Consider the following 14,776-nt stretch of genomic DNA (forward strand, 5'->3'; position numbering starts at 1 on the left):
CCCCTCTCCCTCTCCTCCCTCTCCCAGCTCCTCCCTCGCCATCTCCTGCCTCTCCCTCTCCTCCCTCTCCATCTCCCTCCTCTCCATCTCCTGCCTCTCCATCTCCTCCCCCTCTCCATCTCCTCCCTCTCCATCTCCTGCCTCTCCATCTCCTGCCTCTCCCTCTCCTCCCTCTCCATCTCCTCCCTCTCCATCTCCTGCCTCTCCCTCTCCTCCCTCTCCCTCTCCTCCCTCCTCCATCTCCTCCCTCTCCATCTCCTGCCTCTCCCTCTCCTCCCTCTCCATCTCCTCCCTCTCCATCTCCTCCCTCTCCATCTCCTCCCTCTCCCTCTCCTCCCTCTCCATCTCCTCCCTCTCCATCTCCTCCCTCTCCCTCTCCTCCCTCTCCATCTCCTGCCTCTCCATCTCCTCCCTCTCCATCTCCTGCCTCTCCATCTCCTCCCTCTCCATCTCCTCCTCTCCCTCTCCTCCCTCTCCCTCTCCTCCCTCTCCATCTCCTGCCTCTCCATCTCCTGCCTCTCCATCTCCTGCCTCCTCCATCTCCTCCCTCTCCATCTCCTCCCTCTCCATCTCCTCCTCTCCCTCTCCTCCCTCTCCATCTCCTCCCTCTCCCTCTCCTCCCTCTCCATCTCCTCCCTCTCCATCTCCTCCCTCTCCCTCCTCCCTCTCCATCTCCTCCCTCTCCCTCTCCTCCCTCTCCATCTCCTCCCTCTCCATCTCCTCCCTCTCCCTCTCCTCCCTCTCCATCTCCTCCCTCTCCATCTCCTCCCTCTCCATCTCCTCCCTCTCCATCTCCTCCCTCTCCATCTCCTGCCTCTCCCTCTCCTCCCTCTCCATCTCCTCCCTCTCCATCTCCTGCCTCTCCATCTCCTCCCTCTCCATCTCCTCCCTCTCCATCTCCTCCCTCTCCATCTCCTCCCTCTCCCTCTCCTCCCTCTCCATCTCCTCCCTCTCCATCTCCTCCCTCTCCATCTCCTCCCTCTCCATCTCCTCCCTCTCCCTCTCCTCCCTCTCCATCTCCTGCCTCTCCATCTCCTCCCTCTCCATCTCCTCCTTCTCCATCTCCTCCCTCTCCATCTCCTCCCTCTCCATCTCCTCCTTCTCCATCTCCTCCCTCTCCATCTCCTCCCTCTCCATCCCTCCTCTCCATCTCCTCCCTCTCCATCTCCTCCCTCTCCATCTCCTCCCTCTCCCTCTCCTCCCTCTCCATCTCCTGCCTCTCCATCTCCTCCCTCTCCATCTCCTGCCTCTCCATCTCCTCCCTCTCCATCTCCTCCCTCTCCATCTCCTCCCTCTCCCTCTCCTCCCTCTCCATCTCCTCCCTCTCCATCTCCTCCCTCTCCATCTCCTCCCTCTCCCTCTCCTCCCTCTCCATCTCCTCCCTCTCCATCTCCTCCCTCTCCATCTCCTCCCTCTCCATCTCCTCCCTCTCCATCTCCTCCCTCTCCATCTCCTCCCTCTCCATCTCCTCCCTCTCCATCTCCTCCCTCTCCATCTCCTCCTCTCCATCTCCTCCCTCTCCATCTCCTCCCTCTCCATCTCCTCCCTCTCCATCTCCTCCCTCTCCATCTCCTCCTCTCCATCTCCTCCCTCTCCATCTCCTCCTTCTCCATCTCCTGCCTCTCCATCTCCTCCCTCTCCATCTCCTCCCTCTCCATCTCCTCCCTTCCCCTCCCTTCTCTCCTTTCCAGTTGTGGCAGCCCTGGGTTCAGAGCCAACCCTACAGAAAAGACACGGACCCCAAGGTAGAAGCAGGCAAATATGCTGCTGCTAGCCATGGCATCTTTTCCCTGGTCTCCTTTGTTCAGTGGGATTGGTGCCATTGGCTGGCTCATCCCTCTGGGCCTCTGGAAGGGACAGCCTTTGTTATTTTGAGAACTCTGACCATGGAGTTAGGAGCTTTGCACCACAGCTGGTGTAGACGGAAGGACAGGCTCCCTACAGTAACTAGGCCTGCGACTCTGGCCTCCTCTTGCCTGAACCACTGTCCTCCCAGCCCCTTCCCTGGTGCCAGGAGCCTACTTTGGTGTAGCTGACCAGTCAACATGCCAATCAGGGTAGTTACCCCACACAGCCAGGCCACCTGCTAGATGGGGCTGTGTACAAGGAGGGGTCTCATCTGCTACTGACACCATGTCTACCCTCTGCTGTCTCTCCTTCCCGAACCCTGACAAGTGCTTATCAGGAAGACACTTCTGACTCTGCTGAAAACTGTGGGGGCCGACTACCGCTTTCCACTCATTCGAGGGGTCCCCATGGACCAGAGCTCTGAAGCAACACCTCACCCCTACTTCCCCCTGGATAGAGCTCAGCCCCCAGAGATCAGCTTAAACAACCTAGGTAGGACACTGCTTTCCCTCCCTCCCCAACTGTGTCTGGGCCCTGGGAGGAGAGCCAAGCCTTATTAGCCAGTGTAGGCAACAAAGCCCCACAGATCCTAGATGCCTACCAGGTCCCATGGTCCATCCCTGAGTGAATGCCCTGGGCGTGGGCTCAGGGTGGCCATTTCCCACGGTACCTCTCAGGTGGGCACTGTCACAGCCTCTGCTTCCCTGGGAGGGAAGGGTGGATGGTGAGGGCTGCTCCTGGGCCACCTGGTTTCAACTCTTCTCATTGTTTGAATCTGTCTAACACGAGACTTGATCTGCCCCCTGCTGGCTCCTTTGGTTACCTACAGGCACTTTTTGTTTTTGTTTGGTTTAGGTTTTTGTTGTTGTTTGTTTGGAGGTTTTTTTGTGGTGTTTTTCTTCTTCTTCTTCTTCTTCTTCTTCTTCTTCTTCTTCTTCTTCTTCTTCTTCTTCTTCTTCTTCTCCTCCTCCTCCTCCTCCTCCTTCCTCCTCCTCCTCCTCCTCCTCTTCTCTTCTTCTTCTTCTTCTTCTTCTTCTTCTTCTTCTTCTTCTTCTTCTTCTTCTTTTCTTCTTCTTCGAGACAAGGTTTCTCTGTGCAGCCTTGGCTGTCCTGGACTCGCTTTGTAGACCAGGTTGGTCTCACACTCACAGCACTTGGCCTGTCTCTGCCTCCCAAATGCTGGGATTAAAGGTGTGTGCCACCACACCTGGCACTTTTTTGTTTTTGTTTTGAGACAGGGTTTCTCTGTGTAGTCTTGGCTGTTCTGGACTCACTTTGTAGGCCAGGCCATCCTTGAACTTACTGAACTACACTTGCCTCTGCCTCCCCGAGTGCTGGGATTACAGGCATGTGCCCCTGTGCTTAGCAGCCACAGGCTTTTGAGGTAGCTAAGTAGCCACCATTTGCCCCTGTGTGTCACTGCTGCCCTTAGAGGACAGTTTCAGAGTAGAAGAGGACCCTGTTGAAGGTCTTCTATGTCCTGGTCCACCCAGGGACCTGGGTTGCTTGAGAGTGAGAGTCCTTAAACAGAAATGAGTCTTAACCAGCCAGACTTCTCTAACTGCTGCAGTAGAGACCCCAAGCTAGCCCTGCCAAGTCACCCTAGCCAGGCCTGAGAGCAGAGAAGCCGAAGTCCCTGAGCAACCCATCTTTCTCTCTCCATTTTACAGGCAGGCAGTCACTCAAACCAGGCTGGATGGTGGGCCTGGGGGGCAGCGGTGAATGGGTAATGCCTGGGCCTAAAGAAGCTGCTGAGCCTGCCTTGCCTCACTCCAGCCCCTCTAGTCCTCCCCCCGCCCAAGCTGCACACCCAGGCACAGGCACCCTCCCTACACCCTGTCCCTGGGCACCATCTGCTGCCTTGCTAGTCAGTTCCCTGCATGTGACCCTAGCCTGCTCTGTGGCACGTGCCTGCTGAGAGGGCCCTGCTGGCACCCACTTGCCTTGCTGCCTCTAGGCTCCCTTCACAGTAGCTATCAACCCAGTCATGCGGGGGTTAGATGTGGGGGTGCGGGGGCGGGGAGGGGGGGCAACATGGGTAGTACACAGAGGAAGACTAGACTAGAGGGAGCAGATGGGTGGATCTGAGCCCAGAGGCATGGAGGACATTTCTAGACCTGGGACAAGGACAAGGGTGGTCTGAGGGATGACTGGGATGTTTCCCTTCATTCGTGGATTTTAGCCCTGGGTAGCGTCCTCAGTAATAAAGCCCTTTGGCTGAAGGACTGTGGTTAAGGCATATGTGGTGACTGTTAGCAGCATCCTCTCCGACAAACCACAGGACACAGCTGGGAGGTCAAGCAGGGTTGTAGGAGGGGATCTAAGAATGTTTTGGAGCTAGCTGGACAGGTCGGGAGCCCTTCCCAAAGCAGTGGGCTCCCCCTCACCTCAGCTCACCTTGGCCTAGCAGGCCTGTGACATCCAGCTCAGCCTTCTCCTGGGGTGGGAGGAGATGGGGGGGCAGTGAAATGTGGGTTCAGCCATGAGGAGATGCACAGCAGGCTGGAGCGCAGTGCTGTTTGCTCTAGAGACCCATGAGGTCTCAGAGGAGAGAGCTGCTGGCCCCAGAGTGTCCTGCCTGTCCCCGCAGAGCTTCAGGACCTCATGCCCATCTCCCGAGCCCGGAAGCCACCGTTCATCCTGAGCTCCATGAGGGATGAGAAGCGAACGTAAGTGGAGCGAGGGCCAGGTTGGTATGTACGTGAAACCTCTAGTGGTGCCCTCAGTGGACTTATTCCTCATCCCCACAGTGTGCTGGGAGGTACTCTCCTGGCTGCACAGCCATGGCGGGCACCAACTCTTTGGAGCCTGTGGCAGCTCCTTAATGACAGACGATGTCCCCTCCAGAGACCTGCACAGGGCCACACAGCTGAGTTGAGCTTAGGCCCATGGTAGCATAGTCCTGTTGTCTTTTTCCTTAACTTAATGATTTATGGGGAGAAGGTAGCCTGACCCCCTTGTAGTGAGAGATCCTGCATCTGCTTCCCTCTCTGCTGGCTTCCCTACCTGCCTTCCTCCCCACACATCCACTGCTCCTCAGATGGGGTGCCCTGGGTAGGGGGTGCCCTGGGGGGTAGAACAGAGTGATAGAGACTGGAGTCCTTCCATCAGGGGAAACCCCCAACTGTAAATCTTGTGCTCTGGGACCAACCCATGCCTGCATTAAGACATATGCTGCTATATAATATATAATTTGCATGTATATGTTTATGACTTTGGAAAAGATAGGTGAACCTCTTGATCTGTCTCTGCTTTGGACACAGTGTTACAATTTGTAGGAAAAAAAAAAAAGAACCAAAGTCAGGAGATATGCATATGTGAGTTAGGCTGTGAACCAGAGTTACTGGAACTGGGAGAGAGTTCTCTTGCAGTACTAGTGGTCAGGACCCACTCCCAGCCTGGTATTAATGTTCCTGTTGGGATCCCGATTCCTAGGCCCCACCACCATTGAATGTTGCCTCAGAGGGTTGCAGGACCACAAGGTTGTTAGGTGCTAGGGCAGCTGTTTTAGCTAATCCTGCTGGCACTGGGTGGGTAGCCTAGTTCCATTTCTGCTTTAGGGAGAAAGGACCTTGTTTCATTGTATAATTCCAGTCCATCACTGCAAGGAGTCAAGGCAGGAACTTCAAACAAGTAGTCAAATCACATCCACATTCAAGAGCAGAGAGAAATCAGAGCACATGTGCTCGCTTGCTTGTTTGTGCTCAGCTTGACTTCTCCACTTGTATCAAGTTCAGGTCCCTATACAAGTGCTGGGAATGGTGCATAGGGAATGGTGCTGCCCACAGTGGGCTGGGTTCTTCCTCCCCTACAGATTTGAATAGGCTAACCCAGTGTAGACAGTCCCTCTTGGAGCCTCCTCTCAGGTGACTCTCAGTTGTGTCAGGCTGACAGCTGAATCCAATAGTCACATTTGGGTGCTTGCAGGCAGTGATTCGTGCTCAGAAGAAGCCAGGCATGGTGGCACATATCTGTGCTCTGGAGACTGAGGAAGGAGGATTGTGAATTGAAGGCCAGCCTGAGCTAGTGTGAGACCCTTGTCTCATAGAACCAAAAGCAACAAAATCATCAAACTGAGAGAGAAAAATGAGCCTAGAAAGAAGGGTTGAGTGTAACCTACAAGCATCCCCAGGGCGTGGCTACGGAGGCCTGCCATCTTGCATTTTCTGCCATCTTTGGGACTAGGCTGGGCTGGGCAGGCTCTAACAAGAGTGTACAACCTTTTAACATTGAGACACGACATTGTCATCTACAGAGGTTGTACACAGGAACCATGTAATTGTGTTATAACAATACACAACACACACACTCTCTCTTATGCCTTAAGCCAGTTTATGATTGCACTTATAGCTGGCCTCAGCCACATGCATCTCACCGGCTACCAGTTGGACAAACCCGCTAGAGTGTGCAGCTCAGAAGCCAAGCATGTAACTTTAAGCAATTCTCCTAACTCCTGGACCTCTTTCCCAGATAATCATAAGATCAGGGAGCAGCCCCCTCAGAGGGGCTTGTGCCAAGGAAGTAGCTAATGCTAGCTACCCTTCCCCAGGTCCAGGCACGGGCTCCCCTCCCTCCCTCCCTCCCACCCACCTCCTTCCCTGCTCCTCCCTTGAGCCTGCTGGAGGGAACCAGCCCTCCCCGCCTCCCCTGTTTACTTCTAACAGACCTCACTTAGGTCAGGCGCGTGTGTCACAGAAGCCCTGACCCTACTCCTCACCCTGCCCTCACCTCACATCTCTCCCACCCCACTCATCACGCTCCGCCCCGCTCCCTACGCTGCTCTCCACTTGGCTTTCTACCCTTCTCACGTCCTTCCTACCCTCACCTGGTTCTGTACCCAGTAGCAAGTAGGTTCCATGCATGCGTGTTGCTTTGTTCATGTGTCCCCTGCTGCACACAAGCTCGGGGACACCAGCTGAGAGAGCCATCACGAGATCCTCCTGCCCACTGCTGTCCTCACCGTAGCAACGATCACCTGCTCTGCCTGGACGGAGGGGGCGTGAAAGGCCTGGTCATCATCCAGCTACTCATCGCCATAGAGAAGGCCTCCGGTGTGGCCACCAAGGACCTCTTCGACTGGGTGGCAGGAACCAGCACAGGGGGCATCCTGGCCCTGGCCATCCTGCACAGTGAGTACAGACTCTGGGGCAGGGTGGGGTGGGCACGGCTGGCCAACTGCCCTGACAGGGCAGAGTACAGGGCTAGTTTAGGAGGAGGGTAGGAGGGTGTTACATATTGGGGGATCTTCATCCACCTCTACACTGCCCTCCCACAAGACAGAACCATGGAGCCTGTCAGCTGCTGCCAATAGAAACGCCTTTGGTGGCTGGAATGAGCATTTTTGTGGTAACAAGTGGCTGCACAGGCAGCCAAGGACCTGGCTAGGGAAGTGTGCCAGGACCACATGGCACACATGGCCAGAGTATTCCCCAGACTCTCAGTCTGTCACCTCACGGGCCACTTGACCTTCCTCTTCCACATAGCTTTGCAGAAGTGCAGGCATCTGGCTACCTGGAGGCTGCACATGGGGCCAGCATTGCCCTTCAGGTGGCCTGGCCTCTCTGGGGGTGACTGAGCTGTGTGTTGCCAGCTGGTGGGACAGTTCTAGAGTAGGGCGCAGCTGCATCCCGATAGGCCTTGTCCCTGGTTTGCACCTCCCCAAGAGGCATCTCTTGCCTGGCTGTTGGCCAGATTCTGTGTTTTCTAAAGTACCTGTTTGATCCTGGTAGCCCAAAGCCTTGGAGGCACCACAGGAGGACACCTCCCCCACCCTAAGTGTAGGCACCATGAGAGCTCGTGGCTCTGGGTCTGAGGATGCAGAGCTCAGTCTAAACTTCAGACAGCTCCTAATGAGATATGGGTACAGGCTGCTGGGACCCGGGATGAAGCCACTGGGTCAGTCTCAGGGTTTTAGGAGCATGGGCACAGCTAGCCCAGGGAGCTGTTGGGGGCTAATTCTTGTGGGGCTCTGGAAAAGTCTTCTACCCCATTGAGAGCTGCAGAGAGTTTGGTCATCAGCAGTGAGTGATCTGCTGCCACATGCTTCTTCTGCGTGATGATACTTCTGCAGGGTAAGCACACAGGGGATCTGAGGCCCAGAGAACATCAGGCCAGAGCCAGCGCTGGCTCCAAGGAGTCAGCCCAGCTCTCTTGTGCTCTCCTGCTCTGCCCACAGGGTACAGGGTCTGCTTCCTGCAGAGTGGGCAGACGTCCTAGCCCTTTTTCAGACTGGAAGAACTGTGGCAGGGGAGTGAAACGCTGTCAAGTTCAGCCTCAGACAGACACAAGTCCTGCTTCAGCAGGCCCCTCTGCTTGCATGCCCTGGGCTCTAAGGAACTTCTGAGATGGCTGGGCATCTCTCTACCCCTGGCCTGCCTGGTCTGCAGGCTCAGAGAACAGTGCTGTTCTTCTTTTACTATGGCAAGGAGATGGGAACCCACTTTTGTAAAATTTTATATCTTTAAGGCCCCTTTTTAGTAATACAAAATTAGATAGAAAACCCTAAAAAGGGGGCTTTCTGCCTATCTGGGAAGCTTTCATAGAAAGGCCTGGAAGTTTGTGTTCCTCGGGCCTTTTGCAGATGCATCCCTTCCTCCACCCCTCCTGCTAGTTACCTGCCCACCAAAGCAGGTGCTCAGCATGATGTCATCCCTAGGCCCTGCCCCCTACACACACACACACACACACACACACACACACACACACACACACACACACACACACACACACACACACCCCTCAGCGTCTCTCCAGCCTCATCTCTTCTTCTTAGGTAAGTCCATGGCTTATATGCGTGGCGTGTACTTCCGTATGAAGGACGAGGTGTTCCGGGGCTCACGGCCCTATGAGTCTGGGCCCCTGGAGGAGTTCCTGAAGCGAGAGTTTGGGGAGCACACCAAGATGACAGATGTCAAAAAACCCAAGTAAGCCGTGTTCCCTCTTCCTGCTCTGCCCAAATCTAGGGTGCAGGACAGCACCCCACCCATCCTGGTCACATGCTCAGAACCACTGGGGCTGGAGGAAAGAGAAGACGTAAATCTGGGCTCCCCGGAGAGAGCTGAGGTCCAGATTTCTTCCAACTATTAATTCTCAGGTTTTAGCCCTTTGCCCTTGTGAGTCCTGGCTTACCCAGTTTATCCAGCCTTGAGCTTCTAGCCCTCCTGTGTAAGAGGGATGCACGTGCCTGGCCACCCTGTCAGCTGGTCACCTCCAGCCGGTGGCTGATTCTGCTTTGCAGCATGGTCCACATTCCGCCACGGCCAGAATCAGGCATCTCTGATGGACACATAGTGTATTGTTACTTGGTTTAAGTTCAGAAGCTCCATCTAAGTATGAGAGTGGAACATTGAAGCCCCTTGCTGTTACCATTTCAGGACCTATGTGGTCTTTTATGTCTTTTAGTATTTGTTTTAAGAAATTGGGGGCTTTACTATCTGGCACGTAAGTACTTAGAATTGTATCCTTGTGATGAACTGTTCCTTTTATTAATGCGTGGTGTCCCTTTTTCTCACGTCTGATTGGTTCTGGTGTGAAGTCGATCCTGAGAGAGTAAGCATCAGCTTGTTTACATTTCCGCTCTCTTAGCAGTTTGTTTTCTACCCTGTAATATTCAGTTTGAGTGTCTCTCCTGGCTAAGTGTGGTTCTTGGTGACAACGTATAGTCGGTTCTTGTTTTTTGTTTGTGTTTTTGTTTTTTGAATCAGGGTTACTCTGTGTAGCCCAGGTGCCATCACGCCCAGCTATATCTAAAGTTTTTATAGAAAGGGACTTTGCTGTTTCCTTTAGGTTTTTCTGGTGGTGTTCTGCCTTTCTGGATTACTGATATTTCTTTTCCTTCCCTGTATTAATTTTGAGGATTTGCTGGGTTGCTCTGTTGAACATGGCTGTTTCTTTTCCAAGTCTAGTTGTTTATCTGTAGTTAAGCCTCCTTTCATCATCCTCTAAAGTCAGGAGCAAGATGAGCACGTCCCCTCTTAGTGGATACGGCGCTCAGAGGCCTAGCTACAGCAAGTGGACAAGCTAAAAGGGAAACCACAGGAAGGGAAGAAGTCTTACAGACAACACAATTCTTTTTCTTTCTTTCTTTCTTTCTTTCTTTCTTTCTTTCTTTCTTTCTTTCTTTCTTTCTTTTTTGAGACATGGTTTCTCTACATAGCCCTGGCTGTCCTGGAACTAAGTCTGTAGACCAGGCTGGCCTCGAACTCACAGAGATCTCTCTGCCTCTGCCTCCCTAGTGCTGGGGTTACAGGTGTGCGCCATAGCACCCAGCCACAATTCCTTACTTAAAGGACCCTATTGAATCTACTGGAAAGAGAACTCTTGGACCTAACAAACACAGTAAGGTTGTAGGATACACAATCAAGCTGGGCGTGGTGATGCACGCCTTTAATCCCAGCACTCGGGAGGCAGAGGCAGGCGGATCTCTGTGAGTTCAAAGCCAGCCTGGTCTACAAAGTGAGTCCAGGACAGCCAAGGCTACACAGAGAAACCCTGTCTTGAAAAACTAAAACCAAAACCAAATAAAAATAAAACAAAAACCAAAATCAACTAAAAAATAGCAGCTTTTATGCATACCAACAGTATATTCAGAGAAGAAAATTGGAAAAATATTCCATTTGGAATAACTCCAAAAAATCAAGTATTCGGAAGTATATCTATCAAAGAAAAAGATCTCTACAATGAAAACTTAAGGTACTGAAAAGGGAAATCACGGGAATACTAGTGGGTAGAAAGACACTCTGGGCTCTTCGATTGGGAGAATTAATTTGTGAAAATGTCCATACTACAAAACTTAACTTACAAACTTACTGTAATACCTATCAGAATTCAATATCATATTTCATAGGTTTAGAAAAAACAATACGAGAGTTTTATGAAATCACAAAAGACCACAAATAGCCAAAGCTGGTATAGGGAATAGGAACACAGCTAGAGGTGGAACAATACCTCAAATTATACTGTGAGGCCATAGTGATAAAGACAGCCTGGTACTGGTGTGAAAATTGGCAGGAAGGCCAGTGGAACAGAAAAGAGGACCCAGAAACAAAACAGCAAGTTGTTTAATTTTTGACAAGGGTGCAAAAACATATATTGTAAAAAAAAGTAGCCTGTCAAGAAATGGCGCTAGAAAACCTGGCAATCCACCTGTGGAAGGATGAACTGCCTTAACTTCCAGCCTGAACCACGGACTCCTCTAGCAGAGAGCACAGAGGCCACCCTTCCAGAACAGAACACCAACAGCACAGGAAGTTACCCTGAGAACCAGCAGAGGCGACCACACAAAGACAGAGTTTCTGCCCCGCAAAGGAAACACTGAGGAGAGCAGTCAGTCCACCCCCACCCCCACGGCCATCCCAGCTTCTCTTCTCTTGCTGTGAGGAGACACCATGACCAAGGCAACTTGTAAAGGAAGCAGTTGCTTAATTAGTTAATGTCCTGGGGCTTGTTTACAGTCTGAGAGGGTAGGGTCCGTGACCATCATAGATAAGCACGGCAGCAGGCAAGCCAGTAAGCGTGTGCTAGAGCCAGCAGCTGAGCACTCATGTCTTGAGCAACAGGCAGAAAGAGTGGGACACTGGACCTGGCATGGCCTTCTGAAGCCTCAAGGGCCACCCCTAGTGACACACCTCCTCCATCCAATAAGACCACACCTCCAGTCCTTCCTAAATAGTCCACCAACCAGGAACCAAACATTTAAATATAGGAGCGTATGGCTGCCGCTCTCATGCACACACCGCAGGTTAGAAGGCAGGCATTCTTACCCGGAGCAGTCATTTAGAGCTTTGCATTTGTTCGCTCATTTACTGTGAATGTGTGTGTGTAGGGTAAGCACATGCTGTGGCACATTCCTGCAGGCCAGAGGGCACCTTTATAGAGCAGGCGCTCTCCTCCCACCTTTACGTGGATCCCAGGGATCGGACTCGGCTTGCCAGGCTCACAGGGCAAGTGCCTTTGCCAGCTGCCCTCTCACCAGCCCCACACTTAGGCTTTTAGTGCATAGTAATAAATTCACTTAAACTAACCTGCTAAGCCTGGTTTAGTTGGTTGGTTTAACTAGCAGATCTCATATGGTTAACCTCTGCTTACCCAAGTTTCAATGACAGCCTCACTCACACCTCAGCCGCTGGTAGATTTGGGGTAACACACCATCCTGTTTGTCTGTGTTGCTTTGTCTTGCTTGCTTGCTTGTTGGCTGTCTTTTGGCTTCATAGTCCACTCTTCCCCTAGAGTTTGAAAACTTGAGTTTAGAATATGAATCTTCTTCACATCTCTAAAATCTATGGATTCCTTCCTGTGTGTTTTTTGTGAACGCTTCACCTAAGAGGCCTAGATTGGCTGGTCGGGTCACACTGCAGAGAGCAAGTGCTATTCAACACCGCCGGCCCTCGTGCCGCCTCCAGCCTGTCTAGAACTGGCTTGCTTTCTGCGTTGGTTTGTTTATCTTGGGGCATCATCTCATGTAGCCCAGAGTGACCTTGCCCTTGACAGATAGCTGAGGATGACCTCGAACTCCTGACCCTGTCTCCACTGCTGAGATTACAGCATATGGGATTTCAAAGTTTTAAGGTGGGGCTGAGAGTCGCACCTAGATCTTTGCACTGATCTACCACACAAGCACTCTGTCAACTGAGTACATGCCTAGGCACAGTTCTGTGCTTTAAAGTCGTCTTTTCAAAAAGCCCCACAGGACTAATATTTCTATTTTTTATTTCATCTGTTTGTTTGTTTGTTTGTTTGTTGTTTTTGGTTTTTTGAGACAGAAAACCACCATGTTAGAATTTGGTAGCCAGAAAGAATAAGAGTGAAACAAAACTTTGCAAATGAAGGCATAAAGCAAACTTACTGCTAAACAATTTTGCTGGTAGGAGATTTACCATCAGCAGACCTCCCTAAAAGAAAGTCCAGAGACTGCCCTCCAGATGGAAGACACGGTCAGAGATGGAAGTCGGGAGAGGAAAAAAGAATGCAATGCTGCATACATGTATGTGAACACAGGCATGCACATATACATGCAAGAGTACACACAGGCACATGTATGCACACACACATGCACGGGCACATGCATTTACACACACATGCGCACATGTACACATACATACAGTCACATGTGCACACATGTATACAGGCACACGCTCACACATAGGCACATGTACACACATGTATTTACAGACACATATCCACACATGAACACACATAGTGATGGGCTGGTTAGTCTACTCATGATGACTTGTAAGAACTACTTTGAAAAGTATGCTGGTACACACCTTTAATCCCAGCACTCAGGAGGCAGAGGCAGGCAGATTGCTGAGTTTGAGGCCAGCCTGGTCTACAAAGTGAGTTCTAGAACAGCCAGGGCTACAGAGAGCAACCACAATTTGCAAAACAAAACAATTAATAATTAGGTGTCGCACTCCTTTAATCCCAGCACTCAGGAGGCAGAACCAGTGGGTCTCTGTGAGTTGAGTCCAACCTGGTCTACACATTGAGTTCCAGGACAGCCAGGCTATTACTCAGAGAAACCATGTCTGAAAAACAGAAACACATTTATTATTTATTTTATTAAGAGGGAAAGAATCTATAGGGGTCAGAGGACAACCTTTAGGGTTTGTTTTTCTTCTCCCACCACATTGGTTCTAAGGATTGACCTCATTTATCAGGGCAGCAAACTCTGTTACCTGCTGAGCCAACTAGCCAGCCAGCCCCTTATCAAATTTTCTACCCTTTTTTTTTTCAATTTTCTTTTCCTTGTTTGTTGTTTTGTGTTGCTGTTTTTTGTTGTTGTTGTTGTGTTTTTGTTTTTGTTTTAAGACAGGGTCTCACTATGTAACTCTGGCTGCGCTGGAATTCACTCTGTAGACCAGGCTGACCTGGAACTCACCTGCCTCTGCCTCCTAAGTGCTGGGATTAAAGGTGTGCACCACTATGCCCAGCTTTCTGCCGTTTGATCTGTGTGGTGTAGTCTGACTAACTCCTTACCTGTTCTCCAGTCTGCTAATTTTCTCTTTTGCTCTGTTATTTTACTTATATCTATGCTCATTTTTTAAAAAAATGTTCATGTTGTTGTGTGTATATTCACCACCCCAAAAGCACTCTGGTCTTTGAGGTTATTTCCTGTACCTTTCCATCCCCTGGACAGTATCATGAGGCTTGGGCCACAGTCACTGCTCAGGGGTAGCATGCTTGCTTGGTATGCTCCGAGCATTGCAGAACAACAAAGATGCCATAAAGCCTGCATTTGCTGTCTGTTATGCACAGTATAGCAGCACTGTGGTCTGTCTGCAGTCTGTGTAGTGCGTTTTGCTGTCTCTCTAGTCTGTCCTGAGTCAGAGTGGGTCTCCTCTGTGTTGTTGTGTTGTTCCAAGGGCTGGGGAGTGCTAGACTCTCGCATGCTCTTCCACTGAGCTCCATTCTTGGCCCTCATGGTGACGTCCTGTGTGCCCCTCCCTAGTTATGTTTATCGTATGTGCTGCTGGTCAGCATGAAAATCAGATTCCTTGAGACTCAGAATGGGTGCCCTTCCTGCAGAGGGCTCTGTGCTGTCCCCTGGCTTGCCACCATCTCCACCCCTTTCACTAGATACTTGAAAACTTCAGGACTTTCTTCTGAAGATCTGAATGTAAGCTGGACATTCACAGGCAGGCTAGCTATCAGGGATACACATTTTTAGGGATATTTTCCCCCTTCTTGTTTCATGCCAGGGCTCTTTCCCCCTTAACCTTCAGGGGCGAGGAAGGTGCGTGGGCATGTTGGGGCTGGGAAGATGGCTCAGGAATTAAAGAGCATTTGCTCGTTTTGTGGAGGACCCAGATTTGGTTTGCCAAACACATATGGCAGCTCACAACCATCTATAACTGCCATATCAGGGATCTGATGCCCTCTTTTGTTCTTTGCAGACACTGCCCACATGGCGCAAAGACACAGGCAAAGC

General features: G+C 51.3%; 1 protein-coding gene across 10 annotated transcripts in view; it reads left to right on the forward strand.

The window, feature by feature from the left end:
• PLA2G6 (phospholipase A2 group VI) overlaps nucleotides 1–14,776 on the forward strand; it is a 47,087-nt gene that overhangs the window by 27,297 nt on the left and 5,014 nt on the right. For 9 of the 10 annotated variants that reach the window (XM_084751554.1, XM_084751548.1, XM_084751546.1 and 6 more), the window contains 4 exons: nucleotides 2,176–2,340; nucleotides 4,439–4,517; nucleotides 6,814–6,977; nucleotides 8,621–8,771. In XM_084751554.1, the coding sequence (XP_084607680.1) occupies nucleotides 2,176–2,340; nucleotides 4,439–4,517; nucleotides 6,814–6,977; nucleotides 8,621–8,771 (559 nt within the window). The remainder of the gene's footprint in view (nucleotides 1–2,175; nucleotides 2,341–4,438; nucleotides 4,518–6,813; nucleotides 6,978–8,620; nucleotides 8,772–14,776) is intronic. The other variant, XM_084751547.1, reaches the window with a different exon arrangement.

Source organism: Acomys minous (genome assembly GCF_964271855.1).
Source record: "Acomys minous genome assembly, chromosome: 12".
NCBI classification, from domain to species: domain Eukaryota; kingdom Metazoa; phylum Chordata; class Mammalia; order Rodentia; family Muridae; genus Acomys; species Acomys minous.